Consider the following 24356-nt stretch of genomic DNA (forward strand, 5'->3'; position numbering starts at 1 on the left):
TCCCAGGGCCAGAAATAGAGATCTCAGATCATCTAGTTCCAATTCCTCTCATCCCTCTCTTTGATTTACGCATCAGGACATCAAGGCCCAGAGAGGAATCACTTGCCACACTAATTATAGATCACTCAAAAGGCTAGACACAGGGGTGGGGGATCCTGCAGCCTCCAGGCCACATGTGGCCCTCTAGGTCCTCAAGTGTGGTCCTTTGACTGACTTCAAACTTCACAGCATAAATCCTCTTAAAGGATTGTTCTGTAAAACTTGGAGTCAGTCAAAAGGCCGCACCCAAGCCTAGAAGGCTACATGTGGCCTGGAGGCTATAGGTTCCCCACCCCTGGACTTTGGCTTAGAGATCTGAGTGCGCATTCTGGCTCTGACACTTACTGATTCTGTGACCTTGGCTAAGTCCCTTTCCCTCCCAGGACCTCCATTCTCTCTGTAAATGAAAGGAGTCTGGCTTGGTCTAAATGACTTCTGAGCTCCCTCTTAGTTTTCAAGCTGTGATCCTGTGTTCTGCCCCCTTCCAGGCTGGCACCTGTGACGGAAGCGAATGAGGAGGTGCCTCCTCTCCTAGTGTGGCAGCCCCCTGCCCCTCCTCCTAGAAGAGGGTGCCAGGACCCTGCTCTTGACATAAAAGGCCAGCTCTCCAGGGGGCCAGGTCAGCCGCTGCACTGGGAGCTGAGAAGATGCTGGGAGTCTGCCCTCCCCGAGCAGGCCACTTGGCTTTGGACTCAGGGAAAAACAAGGAAGATGCAGAAGAAAGCAGCAGTCCACATCCATGGCTGGCCTTGACAATCACACAGAAGTGCCATTTGTGACTGAAGTGGATTCTGGGAGCACTGCTTTCAAAGCCTGGGAGGGTTGAGTTTCTATTACTTCCTTTGTCCCATATTTGCATGCGTGTAGGACTGGTCCCTCAACACCTGAAGGTCCCCAAGGCAGCTCCCAGACCTGTCAGTTACTGGAAGACGGGAAGAAGCTGCTGATCTACCATGATAGAAATGCCACCTATATCAAACCTCCTCCCTTCTCCAGAAAAGCCTTTTATCAGCTCGAAACAAGTCCACATCTTCCCTGCCCTTAGGTCAAGCGTTCTTAACCCTTTTGGGGTCAGTCTGGTGAAGCCTGTGGCCCCTTTGTCAGAATCATATTTTTAAATGTATAAACTCAAATGTATAGGATGACAACAGAAGCCAATTTTATTGAAATATAGTTATCTGTCTGTCTCCTTATGTGTTTGGAGGTAAGGAGGTTAAGTAACTGGCCCAGGGTCACACGACTCGTAAGTGTCTGAGGCCAGATTTGAACTCAGGTCATTCTGACTCTGGAGCCAGTGCTCTATGCACTGCACCACCCAGCTGCCCCAAAATATTTTCTAGAGCATTGGCCTAATCAGTTAGTATTTGGAATCAGACCTCGAGGAGACTCTCATAGAAAATGTGTCCCGACATCGTCCCACAGCCCGAGCCAAGGTTGAATGACCGCCACTCAGGGGCACCACAGAGAGAAGTTCTCATTCGGCCGCGAGGCTGGGCTCCTTGGCCTCTGAGGTCCTTCCTAGATGTGAGATACTCTGGGATTGTGAGCTCACAAAGGGATCAGGAGTCAGTCAGTTCACAAGCCCTATTAGATATCCCCTTGGTGCTTGGCACTAGCAATGAAGCAATGAGCAAAAAGAAATTTATTTCTGGCTTGCTCTGTGCCTGACATGGTGCTGAGCCCTGGAGATTCAAATCTCAGAGTGAGCTGGTCCCCCGTCCTCAAAAGATCTTCCTTCCTAGTCAGGGCAGGCAGCGCATTCGTGGGGGGTGAGGGCCAGGGCAGTTGCCTCGATGGTGACTGGATCCGTAGGACGTCTGATTGACCTGCCCTTTGCAGGAGCGGCAGGAAGACTGCTTAGATTCCTGTGCCCACAGAGCTGAAGTGAGTTGCCCAGGGTCAAGCAGGTATCATGTAGCAGAGCCCAGGTGTTGGCCCAGGTTCCCTGACTCAAACTCAGTGTTCTCCCTGGCATCGCCCTGGACGAAGTAGCCCCTGAGGTCATAGATCATGGCGCTAGGAGGAATCCTGGAGGTCGGGGAGTCCAATTCCCTTGTTTTTCAAACATGAGAAAACTGAGGGTTAGCGAGTGTAAGGGTCTTGCCCAGCAGTCATACAGCAAGGAGATGATTGAAGCGGGATTCAAGTCTTCCTGAGTCTAGAAGCCCAGCATTCCATCCCCCTGCCAAACTCCCTCTCAGATTTTTCATCTCTAAATCTGAGCTGAAGTAGAGGGGAGAGGAGTGCTCCTACAGGCAGTGCCTATGATAGAGTGGCCTTGTTTCCTCTCTGCCACGGAAGGTCCAAGACTTTTTTATGACTAAGGCCATGCTTATTTGGCCAAGTTCACTGTTCTTTTTCTTTACATTTTTTCCCCTCCATTACATGTAAAAACAATTTTTAACATTCTTTTTTTTTTTATCTTGAGTTTCACATTCTCTGCCTCCATTTTTCTGACAAATATGATTTAGGAGTGAATAACTCACTTCACTTTAAAGGCCAGGCCTATGTATTAAATCGCTCATCTGTCATTGCCAGTGAGGCTGAATTTGGGTCAAATGTTTGAACTGAGTGACCTCTAAGAAAAGATAGTAAGACCACACTTCTAGAGGTCGGATGTTGGGAGATCTCAGCCTATCTCTGCCCTCAGAAGGCGATGAAAGTGACCTGGGCATTCAGCCCATCACTCATGCCAGAGCCCTGGGTTAACACCGGCCCTTTAGGTTCGATGTCAAAGCCTGAAGATGCTGTCTCGGTTGTATTTTTGGGTTTTTTTTGTTTTTTTACCAGCACCAGCAAGCTCTGTTACCTCACTTCCTCTACTGTTTGTCGTTCATTCTTTTCCGTCAGATCCAACTGACCCCGTTTGGAGAGGAGGTGGTTTCCCCTTCTCTGGGGGCCTTCAGGCAGAGTCTGGAAGCTGCATTTACTGGTCAGCGGCCCCTTCCCCATCTGTCCTTCTGGGGATCCCAGGTGGGCTTAAAGGATTTGACGCCATCTTTCTCATTGTGCTTCTTGGCGTACCCACACATTTTCCCCAGCCTTGGAAAGGGCCTTTCTCGCATTGACAGCTGATGGCATTGGAAAGCTTACTCTGCAGTCTTCATTGTGAAAAGAAAGCCCATTTGGGTTCCATCTTAGGAAAAAGGCAAGCCCATTCCCTGCCCCCTGGCCGTGTTCTCTACATTCAGCCGGCCTGGCTGTGTAAGAAACGGGCTGATTTATACCAATCTCATTGAAAACATTGGCATTTGTTGAGTGGGTGAATAGTGCTGACCCAAGGACAAAACATGTCTAGAAAGGTAATGTATTCTGTCCCTCCAGTCGAAGGAACAAGGGATGTTTGAAGACAGGGATGTTCAGAGAAGAAATAGCTGTTTGGGCCCTTTGAAAGACCAGCTCTTTAGAAATGTTATTTCGCCCTTATTTTGGGTGCTAAGTGGCCAAGGCTTTGGGGTTATCCAGTTTTGTGACTTGTCTATCCAGCTGTTGGCAACCGCTAAGTACTGGCTTTGTGTTTTTAAGGGCTGACTGATCCTCTTACAAACAACTCCACAGCAGCTTAGCATTCCTCAATTCACTGTGACTCAGTGTACAAAGCCATCCGATTCAGTTATTTACTATTGTAAAATTGTGGGGAAGAGGGTGGGGCTATCACTCCTTTAGAAACAGAACTCTCTCTCCTGATAATTGCAGAAATTCCTAGTCTGCAGCCAGGACTGCCTTGGATGCTTTGTGATTAAACCTCATTGGGCCCAATAAAAAAATGTCAGGGAAAATGATTTCCTGATTTGCTGTGGCAGGGCTGGGCAATGCGTCATGTTCAGGAAGGAAAAAAAAAAGACAACCGTGCACTCTAAGAAAGGATGAAACCAGAGAATATCACTTAGAGGGGGCCCCAGGGTCTGTCTAGTATCAATTAATGAGTCATTCAGTAAGCGTTTATTGAATGCCACCTATGTGCCAGGCACTGTATTCATGCGGGGGCCAAAAAAGGGTGGAAAAGGCAGTTCTTCCTTTCAAAGAGGTTTTCAAAGATAAGGGGAAACCAAAAAAAAAAATACACATTAAAGTCTGTAGAAAAGAAATACAAAGTAATAGGGAGAAGAACTCAAGCATTTATGAAGCACCTTTGGTGTGCCAGGCACTGTGTTAAGCACCTAACAATTACCTCATTCGATGCTCACAGCAACTCTTGGAGGCAGGTCTTTTTATTCTCATTTTGAAGTTGAAGAAACTGAGGCAGGCACAGTGTAAATGACTTGCACAGGGTCCTTTAGCTAGTACTATCTGAAGCTGGATCCGGCCTCAGGTTTTCCTGACTCCAGGCCCAACATTCTTTTCACTGTGTGGACGGCTGGCAGAGTGGGGAGATCAGGCAGGCATTCAAGGAGGAGGTGCACATCTGAGCGCAGGATTTTAAGAGGCAGAGATAAGGAGGGCATGAAGTACATTGCAGGTTTTGGAGACACGGAAAAACGTGGACGTGGGGGAAAATCTTTTCTCTAGCCTCCTTTATCGGCGGTCATCGGGCCTCTGTTGGAGGAACTGTGGTGGCCTGGGGTCCCCTGGCTGGTCATTGCACTAAGTTGTCTGTCCATACAATGTCATTGCTCTCCTAGAAGTTGCTCTCCTGGTTGGGCCCGCTACACTCTGCATCAGTTCATGTGCGTCTTCCCAGGTTTCTCTGAGATGGTCGCCTTTGCCATTGCTTATAAAACAAACACTTGATTCTATGACTTTGTCATGATTTGTCCAACCAGCCCACAGCTGATGGGTGCCACTCCATCGGTTTCCAATTCTTTGCCACTAAAGAAAGCCACAGTAAATCTTTTTTTCAACTTATGGATCCTTTTTCTTCTCACTTGGGTGAGTATCTTTGGATTCAGGGCCTCATGTTGTTAGAGCCGGGCCAAAGGGCCGGTGTAGTCACTTTGGGGACGTAGTTCCCAGTGTCTCTCCAGAACGGTTGGGCCAGAACGGACATCCCTCCTACAACATTGCGTTAATGCACCTGTTTTCCACAACCCACCTCACCTTTGTCGTTTTCCTCTCTTATTTACTTTACAGATCCAATGAGTTGGAAGTGTAACCTCAGGGTTGTTTTAATTTGTCTTTCTCTAATTATTAATGATTTGGAGAATATTTTTTTCATATGATTGTAAATAGCTTAGATTTCTTCCTTATGATCTTTAGAGAAATTTCTATGAAAATCTTGTTTTTCCCCAGGAAGCTTCCTCCCTTCCCATTTTAGATGCATTGGTTTTGTTTATGCAGATTTTTTTTTTCTGAGGCAAGTGGGGTTAAGTGACTTGCCCAAGGGTCACACAGTTAGTGAGTATCCTGTGTCTGAGGCCATGTTTGAACTCAGGTCTTCGTGATTCCAGGACCGCTGCTCTATCCACTGCACCATCTAGCTGCCCCCAAAAAACCTTTTAAATTTTATGCAATCAGAACTGTCTATTTTATCTTAAGTGTAGATGGGCTGCTCTTAAGAAACAGATGGGCAGGTTTGCCATGGGGTGGACATTGGCCTTACTGTACCTCGTGTTTGTACTTTGGAAAAAATGGCATGAAGTAAGCGTCCTTGAACCCAGTGTGGGTGTGCCCGTGTGGATGCACTCACGCTCATGTCTGTGTGTGTGTGCCCAAACACACTTGTGTCCGCTCCACGGACACCGGTCTTACATTTCTCATGAGGTGCAGAGATAACCCTTTGCGCTCTCTGAGGCTCTGCAGTTGAGTGGAAGGTCCGGCTCTTCCTGCAAGGCTGGGCGTCGTTCAGATGTGGCCCCGGGACAGATCTCATGGACGTCATTGGAGGATTGGTTGAGCTTACTTTGTAGGGAGTCTCATTGTTGGGCTGGCTGCCTGGGGATGAGTTTTTGGCCACAGCCACCCAAAAGGACCATCTAGGCTGTTGGGGTTTGAGAGCAATTCCACAAAAACATTGATCACTGACTGGTCTGATGGAGATAATCTCCAAAGAGCAAGAGGTTCACAAGAGTGAGCCCCCAGGAAACCTCTTAGGGTGAGAAGCCATGGTGAAGATGGGGGCCCCGGGCACTTCCATTCGTGAGGTCCAAGGCACCCCAACTTGCCACAATACTGCTAGCAAGGAAGGGGATCGTGTTTGGCTGGCAATATTTTCCATGTTAGATGGACTTTGGCTCTAATAGCAATAACAATAATAATAATAGCCAACATTTATATAGGGCTTACTGTGTGCCAAGCACTGGGCCAAGTGCTTTACAATTATCATCTCATTTGATTCCCCACAACACCAACCCTGGGATGTAGGTGTTGTTATTATCCCCATTTTACAGATGAGGAAATTGAGGCAGAGTGTGAAATGACTTGTGCAGGGTCACACAGCTAGTGAGTATCTCAGGTTGAATTTGAATTCGGGTCTTCCTGACTCTAGGCCCAACACTTTATTCCTAAATGTGTGCCTGGCTGCCCAAGGCCCAGGGAGATGAAGTCATTAAACTAAGATCATGTAGGAAGTAAGGTTCTGAAATGGGATTTGAACCCTGGACCTTTTGCCTCAGGAGTCAGTGCTCTTTCCTAGAAAGCACATCCTAAGCCTTAAAAGCAGATAGAGATGAGCTGTTCTTATCATTATGATTATTTAGGGGGCTGCTCAGAGGCAGAGAGCCTCACAGTTTATGAAAAGAATAAATATGCTGTATTGTAAGCGGTGCAGTCAGTGAGCCAGCTAGGGCAGTGTTGCAGGGTTCTATTTTTCAGTTAGTCTTGGAGCGTTTAGAAAATCAGTTCATTGTTTAATTGGGAGGTCCCTCTAGAAAACCCAATCCCTATTGGTTCTGATCTGATCATTTCTCTCTCCTTCTTCTGCCTTTATGATTTTCTCCTAGGAATTCTACTGAATCATAGCTGCCTTAAAGGGTTGTTTTTGTTTTTGTTTTTTGATGTGATGTTTGGGAGAAGGGGGATGGAAATGGGCTCCCGGTTAATCATGTGAAAGCTGTCCCATTTCCAAATGGTGCTGCTGGGGCTGGGGGTGGACATCTCAGTCTGTGCTCTGCAACATCACACAGGAAGCTCCCTAGCTTGTAGCCTTCGTCCTGGTCCTGTGGGAAGAAGGCCATGAGTGGCTGGTTTGCTTTGAATAAAAGGAGCCCTCCCATTCCTGCCAGAAGCAGCCACCACTCATTCAGGGGGTCAGCTGCGCCTGCTCCTTGGCCATCTGGTCGTGGTGTGAGGGACGGCTGCATTTCTCTGAGTTAGGTCTGTCCTTTCCGCCGTGGGTGCCTTGTGCCGGCTGTGGGGTGAGACCCAAGGACATCTCTGTTGAGGCGGGATGTGGGTAAGGGTATATAGGGTAGAGGGTGACAGGGTCAGAGCCCCTGGAGCTGGAAGGGCCATTGGGCCCAAGGCCGAGGCCACCCAAGTAGTGAGTCACAGGGCAGGGAGGTGAAGCAGCTGTTCTCACTGACACATTCTACAGTCGAGGGTGAGACGGTTGAGCAGGGACCATTCGATTTCTCATCACTGGCTTTGGGAGCAGCTTGTTCCACTTTGGGGCAGTTTTATTAGGAAATTATCCATGAACTTTTATGTGCAGAGGCATGTATATACATGTGCCCACAAACATGGGCATCATTGCCATTCCTGAGGGATCTAGTCCTTCACACTGTTAGAAAGCTGCCTTTTCTTTCCACAGCAGATGGACAAGCCCAGTGGTGGTGTCTGGTGGGAGTAATCCAAGGCTGGGCTTTGGCAAAGCGCGATCTGATGGGACCAGAGAGCAGGGAAATTGATCCAAAGATCATGTTCACTGACCTGTGGTTCGTGGGATTCACCTTCTTCTCCTTTTTGAAAACATGGATTCCATTTGTGGGTGATGTTTTTCTGCCTCACCAGCCATAACTTCTACAAATTCTTTTGCTTGCCCTCACAAAGGACTCATCTGTGGATTTCTTAAATTCACTGAGTGCTCTTTGACTATATCTTGAGTTGGCAGTTTTGAAAGCATTCTTAATGACCTTCCAGAATGCCAAGCAATCTCTTAAGACCCCTAACTTGTAGACCCTTCGTTGCCTATTAGATTGGGAAGGGGAAAAGTCTTTCCGGTGGAGGTCTTGTCATCAAAGAGATCACAAAACTAGATACCTTTTTTTTAATTAAATGGTATTTTTGTATGAGAAAGGAAAGGCTGAATTTAATTTCATTAAAAAGCATTGGCAAAAACAAAACAGTCTCTGCTCTGGAGAGTTTGGCTTTAACTGAGGGAGAGTGGTGCTAGGTAAATATCATTATAGCGCTAGGGCTAGTGACCAGGTTGGCCATTGAGTCCACCCCTTCAATGGCAGTGACCCAAGGTCACACAGGTAAGTCAAATATTGATTTTGTCTTTTTTATGCCCAACTTAGCAAAATCAAATCAGTTGCATTCTTATCTACATTTTATGACCGAAAGAGGGAATTGTATGTGAAATGGCAAATCTCTACCTTTCAAAACTGTCCTGTTTATCTGTGATTTCATCCAACTTTCCTTCCTATCTCTTCATTGGTGGGGTGGGAGGAACCTCATCGTTCGTCTTCTGTCTCACCCACCCCAACACTCTCCAGGAACAGACAGAAAAACAAAAACATACGGTCAAGCCAAGCAGAGTCTCCTATTGGCCATATTCAAAAATGCTCGCCTCGTTTTGCATCTTGGGTCCATCATCCCTCTGTCAGGAGGTTGGTAGCATGTTTTACCATTGCTCCCTTTGAAATGGGGTTGACCACCGTGTTCACTGGACTTCTTGCTTTCAGAGTTGTTTCTCTTTATGTTGTCCTCATCTAAAGGGTCTTCCTCGTTTTGGCTGTGTCATCTGGAAGCCAAGTGATTTCAGAAGGGGTGGGGCACTGTTAGGTGTGTGAGGGGGGAGGGAGAGGGGGACATCAGTACAGGCATTGTGTTGAAGGCGGTGCCTTAGCTGTGCTTTTGGAGACAGCCAGGGAGTCTTTGGGGTGGGGGTGAGGAAGGAGTATGTTGTGGTCATAAGGACCACATAGCCTTGTGCAAATGTTCACACACGGAGATTTGCTGCTTCCTCCCAAAGATTTGAGCCAGTCCTTGTGTGACTGTCTCAAGTGAGAAAAAAAAAAAACCAAACAAGTACATTATGTTATGGTTGACCCTGCTTCCAGCCAATATTGAACACTGGCTCAGGTGATCAATGTGGAACGGGTTGGGAGCAGACGTGGGAAGCCCTGCAGAACCGCCCTGGCCTTTGGTGGTCTGGTGGCAATGCCTGTGTTTGTGGGAGACGCCCAGAGCATGTGAAAGTTTATGCAGCATGAAATGAGTTCCTTTAGAGCAGGCTCCAGACCTGCCTTTTTCCAGCCCATGTGCTTCGGGGAACTGTACTGTCCCCCATCAGTGGGTGCCCCCCCACTCTTGGGGAACAGGACAGTTGCTTTGTGCTCTTCTGTGAAAAACATAAGTCCAAGAAAATGCAACATATCTGTTTTTCTAGAAGGCCAGTGCAGGAATTGGTTTTCCTTGATGATGTCTTTTCCAAGGTGCCTCCCCCATCGTGCCTGAAATGTTCTTTCATCTCTGGAAATCCCGACTCCTTCAAAGGCCAGTTTCCAGGTGCCACCTTTTATGGGACGCTTTGCTGATGCCAGCCACCCCCAGTTGCTTTGTATTTACTCCTGGACATCAGTGTACAGTCTTGGTGTCTCCCCTCTTTCTTGGTGGGGGTCATTTCTTTGTATCCGTGTCACCAGCGTCTAGGCCAGGGCCCTGCGTGGAGACCTCTCATAAAGGGAGTCAAATCTTTTGTGTCTTTGTCTCCCCAGAGTGTGGCCCTGTGTCTACACCTAACCTAGCTGCTTATTGTTGGGAGCCGGGTGATCACCGTGTGGTGCCCACTTAGCTGCTGCAGAGAGCTGGGAGTGAGGCTCTGTGAGTCAGGACAGCTACCACGGGCTGTGGCTGGGGGTGGGAGGCAGTATTCACCATTCATGAAATAACAATGATTGTATTGTTGGGTACACACTCATCTCCCCCGACCCACAAAATCAGCTGTATATTCAGAACAAATAGTGTTTTATCTTGTTCCTTGACTGAGATGAATGTGCAGGCCAGGTGGCCCAGGAAAGACATTGTGGGCTGTGCTGGGGCCCCACCAGGAAGAGAGGGCATGAATACCAAGCAAAAGCAAATTGTGCTTGGGTTGGCTATGATGGCACACAGTGGCCAAATCAAAGAACAGAAAGTTGGCATGGGCTCTTGGCTCTTGGCCATGCATATTGCCTTTCCCAGAAAAATGAGGGGCTTGTCCACCACGGAGCGACTTCCAAGTGGGGAAGGGAGTATTTTTTTTCTTGTTTAAATGAGCATTGTATCCATGTGTGACACAAGGGCCATGCCAAAGGGATCCACCCTGACGGTGCTCTTGTTTCTCTTTTCTGACAGAAGCCCACTGTAAAAGCACAGCTCTGGGAAGGCCAGGATTGCCCAGGACGGACATCATAGCAACCGCTGCCAGAGCCTGGGGAGGAAACATGAAGCACTAGCCCCCACTGAGGAAAGGATTTAAAGATGGCAGCTCAGCGGATCCGTGCGGCCAACTCCAATGGGCTCCCACGCTGCAAGTCCGAGGGGACGCTGATCGACCTAAGTGAGGGCTTCTCAGAGACGAGCTTTAATGATATCAAAGGTGAGCTCCTGGGAAACTGGGCCCCGTAGGGTTCCCCAGGACAGAAAAAAAGAATGTGGAGAAGACTGTTGATTGGACATAGGGCCTTCCTTCCGTCGTTACCTTGTATGTACATAGTTATTTGCGTGTTATCTCATCCGTTAGACTGTGAGCTATTTGAGAGCAAGGAGACTGTTTTCACTTTTGTTCATATCCTTAGGGCTTAGCACAGTTCCTGGCACATAGCGGCGTTGTTTGTTGGCTACCTACCTGGTCAAGTACGGGCTCAAGGTGAGGGAACTGTGAGCCAAAGGATCTGGCTTGGAGAAGTCTAAAGAGCCTCTTCCAGTGGAGGGGAAGGATGGGTTGGGAGATAGCCAACCATCGTTTAAATGGTTCTCAAGAAACAAGACCTGGCGAGGAAACCTGTGGGAGGCACAGCGTGGGGAGCCATGGGGTGACTTGAATCTCTAACAAAAGGATGTGGAATTGCCCGGCTTCCACGCCGATCCCATTCCAGTTTCTCTTTGTGGTGGGGGAAGATGCTAGGTTCAGCGCTCTCCATTGTACTACCCTGCCTCCAGATAAGGATGTAGGACCCTTCATCCAAAGCTGGAAGGGACCTTAGAGGCCCTTGTCTGAACTCCTTATTTTACAGAGGTTGAGAATTGTCCCAGGTTGAGCAGATCATGTGTGAGGCAGGATTCGATCTCAGGTCTTCCAGACCCCAAGATCCGTCTTCTGGGCCACCCACTGAGGAAGAGTCCAAGGTGCCAAGACTCCCCAGAAGTGTCAAGTGCGTTTTTGGTTAATTTTACTGTAACTGTTCTTTCCCTCTCATCTATTTATGACTCTCTGCATTTTGCCATTTGTTTCTTTGGCCAGAAAAGGAACGTGATCAGATCATATTTGTTATTTTAAAAAGCACCGAGTCTCCCTGTATCTCCCAGACTGAAGTGCAGAAGCCACCCGTGGGCACGTGATTGGCAGGGAGCTGTGGCGGCTCTATCTCCTGAACCAGTTGGCCCCTCCCTGGGCAGCCTGGTGTGCCACCCTCCCCGCGCGTGCGCCCCCCCCCCCACAGGGCTCAGCAGACAGGTTCCAGACTCAGCACAGACACGCACTGCTGAGCAGCATTCCGAGCTGGAGAAACCCAGCATCCTGCCCTGTTCCTGGGTCCCTGGCATTTCAGGCCTGAAGCACCGTGCCCACACCAGCCTGGCCAGATCATATTCTCCATTAGAGTGGCCGCTGATCACCAGACTTTTCCTGAGCCTCAGTTTCCTCCTCCGTATAATGAGGGAGTTTGTTAGAAGGCCTGAGGGTCTCTTCCAGCTTGATGCTGAATGCCTGTTACTGGCAGACTTCAGAGAATCCTGTGAAATGGCCAGCTCCCCTTGTCATGCATGGAACTTCAATGTTTGTACATGAAATCCTTCCCACTCATATAAGGAGGGCGTTGGTATGAGTCCCCTTTTGGCCCTAGAAAAATTGAAACCCGACAGTTACAGGCCTGACCCAAGATCACTCTTGCTAGCAGGGGTCTGCAGAGGGAATTGCTTCCTGACTTCTAGTCCAGCACCAAAGTCTTGTTAGACATCTGGTTTTGCCTCTGCCTAGATCTGCGTCATGGATTGCCTCCCTTTATGTAGAGGCAACCTGAAACGGTGGAGAGAGGGCTGGCCTGGTGGTCAGAGCCCCTGACTTCAAATCTAAGCTCGGCCGAGGTGCTTTAGGCAAGCCACTTGTTTTCCGGGCCTCAGTACCCTCTTTTGTAGAATGAGAAGATTGGACAAGGTGGCCTTGAAGGCCCCTTCCAGTTTGTGATCTAGGGTCCAAAGAAGGAACACGTGGGCTTGAGATAGTAGATTATTTTTAGTACTTTCAGGAAATGAAGGGAGAAAATGTGGGAAGGGGAAAAAATCCAATCACTTTTTGTTGTTGATCTTTTTCAGTCATGTCTGACTCTTCATGACCCCATTTGGGGTTTTCTTGGCAAAGCGACTGGAGCGGTTTGCCATTTCCTTCTCCAGCTCATTTTACAGATGAGGAAAGTGAGGCGAGCGAGGTGAAGGGACTTTCCCAGGGTCACACAGCTAGGGTGTGTCTGAGGCCAGATTTGAATTTAGGAAGTTGAGTCTTCCTGACTCCAGGCCCAGCCCTCTATCCACTGTGCCACCTAGCTGCCCCATCAAGTCGCTAAAAAGTAAAATTAAATGCCTCTTAGCCATATCTGCACCTCATTTTCTTCATCTGAAAAATGGAGGTGGGGGGACACTACATCTAAGGTCTCTTCCAACTTGAAATATAGCTAATATACATACAGGCCCTTGCACAGATACGCACTGTGTCTGTCCTCCGGCAGGAGCCTTCACTCTTAGCTCATCATGTCCTTTCTCATGCACGAGCAGAGGACCCAGAAGATCGAAGTGCAGCTTTACTATAACACCTACCCTCTTCGATACTTTTATTTTTATAACAATGGTTACTGTTAGTGCTGACCACAGGAATTGGGGGGAGGGAGTGCAGCCCATTTTGTGAACTCAAAGCTCATTGGCTCAAAAAGGCAAAACAGGACTTTGTAAGTGGACTAGATGACCTTGGGGGGTGGGGAGCAGGGGGGACAGGGGTTCAATATGCTTTTGCTAGCTTATGAAGGTAACATTAAAAGATATTTAAGAACTGCAGGGTGTGGCCATGGGTAGAGCTGGGCCTTGACATTGTGTCTTATCAAGATCACTGGAAGGATGGTTTAATGGGAATATTTAAAGAGAGACCAGAAAAGCCTAGGGGAGGTGATGGCTAGCCTCTCAGACGGAGGGCTTGACTGGGTTCTTAGCACCAAGAGGGCCTAGCCCAGGCTGGGGGCTAGAATTTTCCCTAGGTGGGTACAATCTTGATAAGAATGGGGCCATCAAAGGCACGTGCAGGTAAGGAGCTCCCTGTGCTGGGGAAGTTCCATAACCACTCGTCACTGTGTGTGACAGGGAGGCTTCCTGCCCACTTTGCTCTGCACGGCCACGAGGGCCTGTATACCTCAGAAATTTCATGAACTCTGAGGTCACGTCACAGTCAGGAAAAAGACTCGCCCCATTTAAAAGTCGGTCTGTCTGACTTTATGTCATTTTAATGTTTAGGCGTCCAAAGGAAAGACAAAGAAAGAAGGCAATTTCCTAGGGCGAGAGTTCTTCCCTTGTGTGTCCACAGCCTTTGGTGGTCTGAAGCCTGTGGAGCCCGGACCCTTCTCAGAACAAGGTTTTGAAATGCCTAAAATAAAATCAGATTACAGAGGAAGTGTTGGAATACAGTGATCATTTTTTTAAAGTTCTCACACCCCAGGTTCTAGACTCGTAGATTTAGACCCCAAAGGAGTCTTGGAGACCCCCTAATCTAGGTTAATCCCTTCATTTTAGAGTCCAGCCAAGTCGGAGTGAGTTGTTAAGGTTGAGTAAGTAATGAATGGCCACCCTGAGGTTGGAACCTGACTTCTCAGCCTCCAAATCCAGCCTTCTTTCCAGCCTCCCATCGGATTTCTACCTACAGGCGGGGGTGAACAGAAGGCACCCCCGAGCCTCTCCTCATGCCCTGACTTTTGAAGATGTTGCTTCCTGGGTCAGGCTGTGAGTCGCTGCTCCTCCGCTGCTGAGACTTTTCTTGGGGGAAGATGCTTATGGGGTTCAGATGTCCTCTCTCCTAGCACGTGGCCAGTGCCAGAATCCTTACTCAGTAAATCCGTATTAAATCGAATTAATCAGAAATGAGTCCTGGAGTCCAAGGTCCTGGATTTCCAATCCCGCCATGCTTACCTGTGCGAGTAACCTTAGGTCAGGTCGCTTCGCTTCTGGCTGTTTACTTGTCTTGAGGAAGCTGAGGGCTCGGACTCGATGGCTTCTGGGCCCCCTTGTTGCTCTGGATCTCTGAGGGATCTCAAAGGGCCCTCCCAGCTCCCCCTCTGCTGGTGGCTGATGCTCCAGATGGCATTGGATGAGCGAAAGCAGAGACCTTCCTGTCGGGAAGCCGTGGGCAGTCATCCTCTCCACCCTTCTCTCTCTTTTTCTAAATAATAATATTTCTTTAGTCCATTTGGGATCTACTGTGTTAGTCACCAGCATTCCTCAAGGGCCAGTCACTTTGCTGGGCACTGAGGGGACAAGTAAAAAGAATAAACAATTCCACCTTCCTATTTTGGTGGGATTTTCTTGGTATCCGTTAACACAACAACCCGCCAAAGTGGCTGCTGTAGGTACTAGTATCCCTGCTTTACAGAAGGAGACGGAGAATCAGGGAGGTAGTGACTCGTCGCTCCCACACGTTCCAGAGGCGAGATTTGAGGCCACACTCTTTCTCTCCTGCCTCCCTTGTCTAGTCTTTGTCTTTGAAATCCATCTTTAGGTTGGATACTTCTTGTGGTAGTTCATGGGATGGTAGCTCTAGAACTAAAAGACATCCAGCCCATCTCCTGTATTTTAGACAAGAAGGATCTAGGGAGATAGAATGGTTCCCCCAGTGACCCTCGAGTTAGTAGTGCCAGAGGTAGGATTTGAACCCGTGGACTGTGACTCCAAATGTGGCACGCTCTTCCCTCTGCTCCGCATTCAGGTCCCTCTGCTTATGGATGCTTCTCTGTGGCTTTTCCCTCCCAGACCCTGTTTCCCATTTGTGAGAAGCATCAGAGTCCCCAGAGTGGACGGCTCACTGACTCTGTTTCCCTTTTTTCCAGTGCCTTCTCCCAGTGCCTTGCTTGTTGACAATCCCACGCCTTTTGGAAACGCAAAAGAAGTGATAGCAATTAAGGACTACTGCCCCACCAACTTCACCACTCTGAAGTTCTCCAAAGGGGACCGCTTGTATGTCTTGGACACGTCCGGTGGAGAGTGGTGGTATGCGCACAACACCACCGAGATGGGCTACATTCCCTCCTCCTACGTGCAGCCCGTCAGCTACCGCAACTCCACGCTGAGCGACAGCGGCGTGATCGACAACCTTATGGACGGCCCTGATGAGATGGCCAAGGAGCTGGAGCTGCTGGGAGGGGGGTGGACGGAGGAGAAGAAAGGTTTGAGCAAAGCCCACAACAATAACCCTTTCTGGAACGGGGTGCAAACAAACCCGTTTCTGAATGGAAACGTGCCCATCGTGCCCAGCTTGGAGGAGGTGGCTCCCAAAACAACAGTGGATTTGCTGATCTTTGACACGGAGGTGCCGCCATCTTTTACCACCACTGGTTCTGCAATGACCAGTAGCATCAGCAATATTTTTGACGAGCTGCCATCCACCGAGCAGCCCGGCAAGCGGGAGAACCCCTTTTTCAGAAGCAAACGTTCATACAGTTTGTCGGAGCTGTCTGTCCTCCAAGCCAAGTCCGAAGCCCCTTCATCGTCCAATTTTTTCAACGGGTTAAAATCCCCAACCCCGGAACAGTTTCAGAGCCGGGAGGACTTTAGAACTGCCTGGCTGAACCACAGGAAGCTGGCCCGCTCCTGTCACGATTTAGATCTGCTCGGCCAAAATCCCGGCTGGGGTCAGACGCAACCCGTGGAGACGAACATCGTGTGCAAGCTGGACACGTCAGGAGGAGCCGTCCAGCTCCCAGACACTGATATCACCATCCACATTCCTGAGGGCCACGTGGCTCCTGGGGAGATGCAGCAGATCTCCATGAAAGCCCTGTTAGACCCACCCCTGGAGCTCAACAGTGACAAGTCTAGTACCATCAGCCCGGTCTTGGAGGTGAAACTGAGCAACATGGAGGTGAGGTCGTTCATCATCCTGGAGATGAAGGTTTCGGCTGAGGTGAGGCAGGACGTGGTCAGTAAGAGCACTGTGGCCTTGCGGTGTCTGCGCAGCGACACGAAGGAAGGGCCGTACGCCCCCGTGCCTCTGACGTACAGCTACGGAGACACGATCCAGGTGCACCTGGAGAACCTGGAGCCGTGCATGTACGTGGCCGTCGTGGCCCAGGGACACGACATTCTCTACCCTTCCACCGTCTGGGACTTCATCAATAAGAGAATCACAGTGGGGGTGTATGGCCCCAAACACATCCACCCTTCCTTCAAGACAGTGGTCACGATCTTCGGGCACGAGTGTGCGCCCAAGACCCTGCTGGTCAGTGAGGTCACGCGGCAGGTCCACGGTGCCTCTCCGGTGGCCCTGCAGCTGTGGGGGAAGCACCAGTTTGTTTTGTCCAGGCCGCAGGACCTCAGGCTGTGCATGTTCTCCAATATGACCAATTACGAGGTCAGAGCCAGCGAGCAAGCCAAAGTCGTCAGGGGCTTCCAGATGAAATTGGGCAAGGTGAGCCGCCTCATCTTTCCCATCACGTCCCACGACCCCAACGACCTCTCGGACTTTACCCTGAGGATCCAGGTGAAGGATGACCAGGAGGCCATTCTCACCCAGTTCTGCGTCCAGACCCCTCAGCCCCCCCCGAAGAGCGCCATCAAACCTTCTGGACCAAGGAGATTCCTCAAGAAGAACGAGATTGGGAAGATCATCCTGTCTCCTCTGGCTGTGACCACCAAGTACCCAACTTTTCAGGAGCGCCCGGTGGCCAGCCTCAAGTTTGGAAAGTTGCTTAAGACGGTCGTGAGACAGAATAAAAATCATTATTTGCTGGAATACAAGAAAGGAGATGTCATAGCCCTGCTTAGTGAGGAGAAGATCAAATTGAAAGGCCAGCTGTGGACAAAGGAATGGTACATTGGGTATTACCAGGGTAAGATTGGACTTGTGCACACCAAGAATGTGTTAATTGTTGGGAAAATTAGGCCGTGCTTTTTTTCTGGGCCTGACCTCAGTACCAGTGTGCTTCTGGAACAAATTCTGAGGCCCTGCAAGTTTCTGACTTACATCTATGCCTCTGTGAGGACCCTGCTCATGGAGAACATTAGTAGTTGGCGGTCATTCGCAGATGCCTTGGGCTACGTGAATCTACCACTCACGTTCTTCTGCCGAGCAGAACTGGACAGTGAGCCTGAGCGGGTGGCCTCCGTCCTCGAAAAGCTGAAGGAAGACTGTAACAACACTGAGAATAAAGACAGAAAATCTTTTCAGAAGGAGCTAATGATGGTAAGTACTTGGCCCATCATATTCCTTTGGGCTTACTTGGAAGGCATCAGGAAACATTTGAGATTTAGCCAGTGCCCTCCACGCCCATGACAAATCATCTTCTTTCAGACGGGTCCTAGGAAAGCACAGCCAGTTATGGTAGTAATGCCCATTTCGTGGAGACTTCCAGGGGTTTTATTCGATCCATCGCAGGGCTTCTGTGGGCATTCTGACAGCTCTTACTTAGCATGCTTATTAATATGGAAATGTCAGTGATGAAAGCAGAGTGGGCACAAGGTAGCAGCTGGTGTTGATGAAGCCAGTTTTCAATGGTTGTTGATTTTTAGCCATCTTAGAATGGTTCCCGATTTCTGCCTATGAGTCCAGAACAGCATGCCCTTCAAAGGCAATGAGGACGGAGCCCAGTCTGGCTGGGAGGCTTTGTCTTGTATCCCTCCTCAAATGCTGCCATGGCCAATTATCTGCTGTGATGTGTTGTTTATGTTTTAATAATGAAGACCATGGAAAGGAAGGGGAGACGTTACTGTCCTGGTGCATGCCAGTCGGGATCTAAGAACACGGCAGTCTAAGGCTGGACTCACTAAAAATTCCCTCCCTTCAAGAAGAGGATCATCGTTGACTTGTTGAACATATTGTCGAGGGCCTACGGGCTTTGGTTCACATGTGGGCTGGACAAGCTGTCCGTGCTGAGCTCCCTTCCGATGCTGAGATTCTGTGGTTTCATGGAGTGTGCTTCTTTGAGGTAGGAGGAAAACGTTAGGTCGAAATATGCCCCCTGCCCCCCCCAAAAAAAAAAAAGAAAAGAAAAGCAACCCTTGGTCCAGCTGCTAGTTAACCACCTGTAAATGCTGCTCGTGGGGGTCAAAAGTCTGTTCCTCTATAATGGAAGAGACGCCACAAACGTGTACAAAGCCTGTGATGGCAGCAGAGAGTGGGAAGGGGATAGGTAGTGGGGGCAAGGGGTGGGGAGACCTGGGTGCTAGGCCTGGCTCTCCTGCTGACTTGATCTGTCCTCTTAGACGGCTGATTCTTCTTCCCTGGAGTTTCCTCATCTGACAGGTGAGCAGGGTTGGTTTAGAGATGATCTCGGAGGTCAGGTACACCAGAGTTCTAACACTTTTTTCTAGGATTTAAAAAATATTGAAGTGTTTCTGTTACTGTCCTCAGTCAATCAACAAACATTTTTGAAATACTTGCTGTGTCATTAGAGTGTGAGCTCCTTGAGGACAGGGGGTCTGTCTTTTGCCTTTTTGTATCCTTGGCATTTAGCACAGTGCCTGGCACACAGTAGGTGCTTCATAATTGTTTATTGACTTACTGCCCGTTCCTGTGCTCCAAAGATAAAAATTGAGTCACCCCAGCCTCTAAGGAGCTGGTGTGTACGTCATGGGGAACGTGACCAATCTTGCTCGTTTGTGCTCATGGTAAGTGGCCTGAGGACTGGGATTAGAGCTGTCCTTTCTGCTGCTTACTTCTCTGCGTATCCTTGGAAAAGTAGCCTGTTTCCTCCTCTCCAAAAGGGAAGGCGTTTGATGATGCCTAGAGCTCCTTTTAGAGCGAGACGGTGTAATACTGTGACTTGATCATGTGGGCAGAGCAGAGACTTCTCCTTGTGTGAGATGGTGCCTCCCTGGTTTGGGAGGAATTGGCCTGCCCCGAGATGCCAGCCTGGCGGTCTGTTACCAGAGCACTCCATCAACGGACTTCACATTCCAGCACTGCTGTCATCGGCCTCGCAGTAGACACGGGGTCCAACTGGCATGCTGCTGGGGAGCTCTGATTTAGGGGACCTGTCTCCAAAGATAACAGAACCTGGGTATATCAGCTTCCATGAGCTGCTGAATGGATTGGGTGTCAGAGCTCTCTGGAAAGCCACGGGGCTCTGGACCATGTTAATTAACAGACTCAGGATAGACAGAACACATTTTCTCCTTCCAAGAAGGCCTTGGGCAGGGTCCCTCCTCACTTGTCAGTGCAGCTTCTTCAAGTCCAAGGATGCTGTCTAGGATGGGGCGTGTTTCCTTGTGTGGAGATAGGGAGGGATGCCCTCTAGAAACCCTCCAGAGGCCCCTGTGGATCATGGGTAATGGGTCCAATCCAATAGGTAATAAGGCATCCTGAGTCACAATTCCTGCTTACATCCTTGTGAAAGCTAGCAGAGATCATTAAGGAGAAGGTGAGATTGTGGTTCTTGGCATCAGAGAGCTAGAGCCTGGACCTCAGAGGGCATCCGGTCAAACCTCCTTTACTGAGGGTGTACTGAGGCCCAGAGAAGCTGCGTGCCTTTTCCAGGGTCACATCCCAAGTGTCAGAAGTGGAATCCAAGCCCAGCCCTTTGCCTTGCTGCGAGTAGGCGTGGCCCCTGAGCGGGGGCTCCTCTCCCTGTCCTCCTTCTCTGGGTCTGCAAAAGCCTGTGGAGAGAACCTAGACCTTTGGAATGGGTTGGCTCGTTTTGCTCGAGTGTTTTTATTTTTGATTTGTTATTCTTTGCCAGAGAAGAAATGCAGGTGATATCAAAACAAGATGTACCATTAAACAGTGCTCCCAAGTCAGAGGCAGTGTGGCCTAGGGGGTAGAATGAGGCTTCTGTGTCAAGAAGAGCTAGGTTCAGGCCTGTCCTCTGACACATATTGACTGTGTGACCTTGGCACAATCACTTAACCTCAAGACTCTAGAAGAGTGGCCAGTTGGCGCCGGGAGAGGGTTATTTCTCACTGGAAGTTCTCTATACCACCAAAATTACAAGCTTAGTGTCTGGCCCACTAGCTCCATTCTCCCCCCAAAGCTGTGCTCAGAGTGGACTATAATTCTCCTGAGGACTGAATGGGTTAAGTATGACTTTGCAGCTCCCTGGCCTCTTATGCAGCCCAAGGTGACATTCGCTTTCTTGGCTGAGGTATCATAAGCTCGCAGCCCATTGAGTCCCCTGGGTCTGTGTATGTCTGTCTGTCTAGGAAGACAGATACATGAACAGACAGACACACACACACACACACACAGGCACGCGCGCACACACACACACACACACACACACCCCACAGGCATGTGCACATGGGGAACCCATGAGATTCTGGGGAAGATTCAGGAGGAAGAAGTCTCTATATGGCTAGGTCCTGATGAGTGTAAAGAATGAGTTGGGGGGTGTGGTCATTCAAATTCATATTGTACATTTCCATTGGGCTAAAATGAATAACTTCATTTTACATAATTATTACTTGGAATGGTGCAAATCTGAATACATGAGACCCCTTCACAAGGTTTGGTATTTGCAGTCATTGAGACCAAGCTGTTACCACCACACATTGCAAAGAAAGGGGAATTTGGAATTGGAAAACCTGAGTGTCCAGGCAGGAGGACAGCTTGAGGGCAGGAACTGGCTTTTTAATTCTTTTTTTTTCTTTTTCTCCCCCAGTTACCTGTAAAAACCATTTTGAACATTCCTTTTTTTTTTTTTAATTTTGAGATCCAAATTCTCTCCTTCCCCCCACTTCCCAAGATGGCGAGCAATTTAATGTAGGTACATATGCGCAGTCAGACAAAATATATTTCCGTATTAGCCATGTTAGGAATGAAAACACAGAAACCCCCTAAAAAAATAAAAACAGAACAAGAAAAATTAAGTAAAAAACCATGCTTCAGTCTGCATTCAGACTCCATCAGTTCTTTCTCTGGAGGTGGAGAGCGTTTTTTGCTATAAGTTCTTCGGAATTTTCTTGGATCATTGTGTTGCTGAGAATATTTAAGTGATTCAGAGTTGATCGTCGCACAGTGTTGCTGTTGCTGTGTATAACGTTCTCCGACTCACTTCTCATGTAAGACTTTCCAGGTTTTTCTGAACTCATCCTGCTCATCACTTCTTACAGCACAGTAGTACTCCATTACATTCATATACCACAGTTTGTTCAGCCCTTCCCTGATGGGCATCTCATCAATTTCTAGTTCTTAGTCACCACAGAAAGAACGGTTATATTTTTGTATATATGGATCCTTTTCCTTTTTAAAAAATTCCCTTTGGAATACAGACCTAGTAGTTGTTTTGCTGGGTCAAAAGGTATGTACAGTGTTATAGCCCTTTGGGCATGCTTACAAATTGCTCTTCAAAATGGTTGGATCGGTTTACAACTCCACCAACAGTGCATTAGTGTCCCACATCTCCAATATTTGTCATTTTCCTCTTCTGTTGTATTAGCCAATCTGATAGATGTGAAGTGGTTTACCTCAGACTTGTTTTAATTTGCATTTCTCTAATCAAGAATGATTTAGAGCATTTTTATATGACTACACACACACACACACACACACACCCCACATTTGTTTAAAAACTGCCTGTTCCTTTCCTTTGACCATATATCAATTAGGGAATGATTTTTATCCTCAGGACCAGCTTTTCCCTTTGTATCCTCAGGGCTTAGCATACTGTAGGTACTTAATAAATGCTTAATGAGTGTTCACCAGTATCAGATGGAGCTGATAGGTCCAGAAAGATAAGGACTGAGAAAAGATCCTCCCTCAGATAAAGCAAGTGAGATATAGTTCGTACATTTGGAGAGAATAGTTTCAGTTGAGTGGAGTTTGAAGCCAAACTGTAAAGGATTTAGGAATGAGTGAGAGTAAAGGGAGGACACATGTGTAGACTGCCCTTTCAAGGAGTTTAGTTGACAAAGAAAAAAGCTCAAGTGGGTGGTGGGGTCTGATAGATTTGCTTTGTTTGTTAAAGGTTTAGGAGCTAGGTTTAGTTTGTTATCAGGGAAAAAGCTAATAGCCAGGGAGAGGCTTAAAGAGCAGTGAAGTTGTATCTGCTGGAGAAGATGAAATTAAGTGAAAAAAGATTGGCTTTCCGTGTCAGAGACTAAGAAGAGGGAAAGAGTGGCAGCTGATGTCCGGGGATTGTGAGATAGAGAGACAGGAGAAAGGGGGAGCTCATGTTGTATGGCCTCGGTTTTCTCCATGAAATAGGAGACAAGGGCTTTGACTGGGTCAGGTAGATGGGTGAGTTGTGGGGGATCAAGGAAGGAAGAAAAGATGCAGAATAGCTTTTCTGGGGAGATAGGGAGGAACAAAAGCACTGCCTTGCTGTAGAGAGGGCGCTGTAGAGTTTGGCTCGCATGAAGTTGTACCATGGAGGGCTGTGACTCTTTCCCCAGCTGAGCTCTCAGCAGCTTTTGATGAGTAGGAAGCTCGTTTGGTGGGTGCGTCTCTTTGATCGTCAGTGATTTGGAACACTTTTTATTCTGCTTGCTGATGACTTGCCTTTCTTCTTTTGAGAACTCGCTCTCCATAGTCCTTGATCATTGATCTGTCGGGCAATGCTTCTTTCTTATATTTTTTTCCATTGCCTTTATTCGATGTTTATCATGGAAACATACTCCAAATTCTCAGTTCAGTGTCTCCTGATTTTACTTACACTGAATTGGTTCAAATCTGTATTTTATTCACACCACCTGTTTTTCCATTACTATAATTCCTGACATATCCCTTTTCTCTCCACCCCTTCTAATGAAGAATTTAGAAGCAGAGCAAAGGCAGTTAAGCAAAAAGGACACGATGTTCCGTGCCCAGCATCCAGACCGGCCTGATTTTGCTCGTGCAGAGAAAGCTTTTGGATTTTATGTCGTTGAAATTTGTCCCTTTTATCTTCTCTGAACATCAAGTGCTCCTTCCACTTCACTGTCTGGCCTCCTTTTGGTATGCTCCTTAACCCTTCCTGAACCCCCATGCCTGTAAGAAGTGGGCTGGACCATAAAGGGAGGCAGAAAGGTTCTGGTCTTCCAGCTCTAACCAGTAGCCTCAACTTCCCCAAGCTTTCAGGGCTCCTGAGTTCACAAGGGCTCCTCCAAAATGCTTCCATCTTATCCCCTGATCTTGCTACCCTCACTGAAGTCCTCATTGGTACCCACCTGGATTGGATCAGGAGCCCGTCCTCCCTCCCCCTGCCCACCCTCCATTCCTGCACATTGTTGTTATGCTGATCTTCCTTACCAAAATCTGGAAATGGCATTCCTTAAAAATCTTTATCGGAGCACAGTTGCCTAAAACATCCAAATATGCACTCTTTTTCCCTTGGTATTCAGGGTTAATCGAGTTACTACCTTCCCTTTACAGCCTTATTTCAGATTACATATTATCTTTTATAACCAAACTGGAATAACATCTCTCTGTAACAGAAAAAATAATATGTACAGTATAATACAGGGGAAAATCCTCCCTGTCATCATTTCTCTCTGCTCTCTCTTGGCTTACCTTGGGACAGAAATATTCTTACTTCCTTTCTGTCATTTGACTTCCTAGCCATCTTTCTGAGCACAGTTCCAATGCTGCCTCTTTCAGAAAGCCTCTATCTTCCCCCTACCTCTTCCATCTGGCACAGATCTATTATGCTACCTGGTCTCTGTTTTCCCCCTAGCTTCACTAGGGGCTTCTTTGTCACCACCAGCCCCACCCCTGAACCAGTTTTAAACCAGCATGAGGTACTGAGTAAAGGTTTTATTGCTGCTAATTAGTGTGAAAATACCAGTGAGTCACTCTTTTCTACAAATGGGAATGAAAATCCCAAATATTTTTTTTGGGTGGGGTGTCATCTAGCAAT

The 24356-nt window shown here is 48.2% G+C and overlaps 1 protein-coding gene across 3 annotated transcripts in view; it reads left to right on the forward strand.

The window, feature by feature from the left end:
• The window catches only part of SH3BP4 (SH3 domain binding protein 4), a 127915-nt gene that overhangs the window by 96697 nt on the left and 6862 nt on the right, over nucleotides 1–24356 (forward strand). For 2 of the 3 annotated variants that reach the window (XM_020974923.2, XM_020974925.2), the window contains 2 exons: nucleotides 10477–10720; nucleotides 15420–17770. In XM_020974923.2, coding sequence (XP_020830582.1) covers nucleotides 10603–10720; nucleotides 15420–17770 — 2469 coding nt within the window. In that variant the 5' untranslated portion in view covers nucleotides 10477–10602. Of the gene's footprint in view, nucleotides 1–10476; nucleotides 10721–15419; nucleotides 17771–18267; nucleotides 18513–24356 lie in introns of all 3 variants that reach the window. The other variant, XR_013486767.1, reaches the window with a different exon arrangement.

The sequence above is a fragment of the Phascolarctos cinereus genome, unplaced genomic scaffold, assembly GCF_003287225.1.
Source record: "Phascolarctos cinereus isolate Bilbo 61053 unplaced genomic scaffold, phaCin_HiC Scaffold_5;HRSCAF=322, whole genome shotgun sequence".
Taxonomy (NCBI): Eukaryota; Metazoa; Chordata; class Mammalia; order Diprotodontia; family Phascolarctidae; genus Phascolarctos; species Phascolarctos cinereus.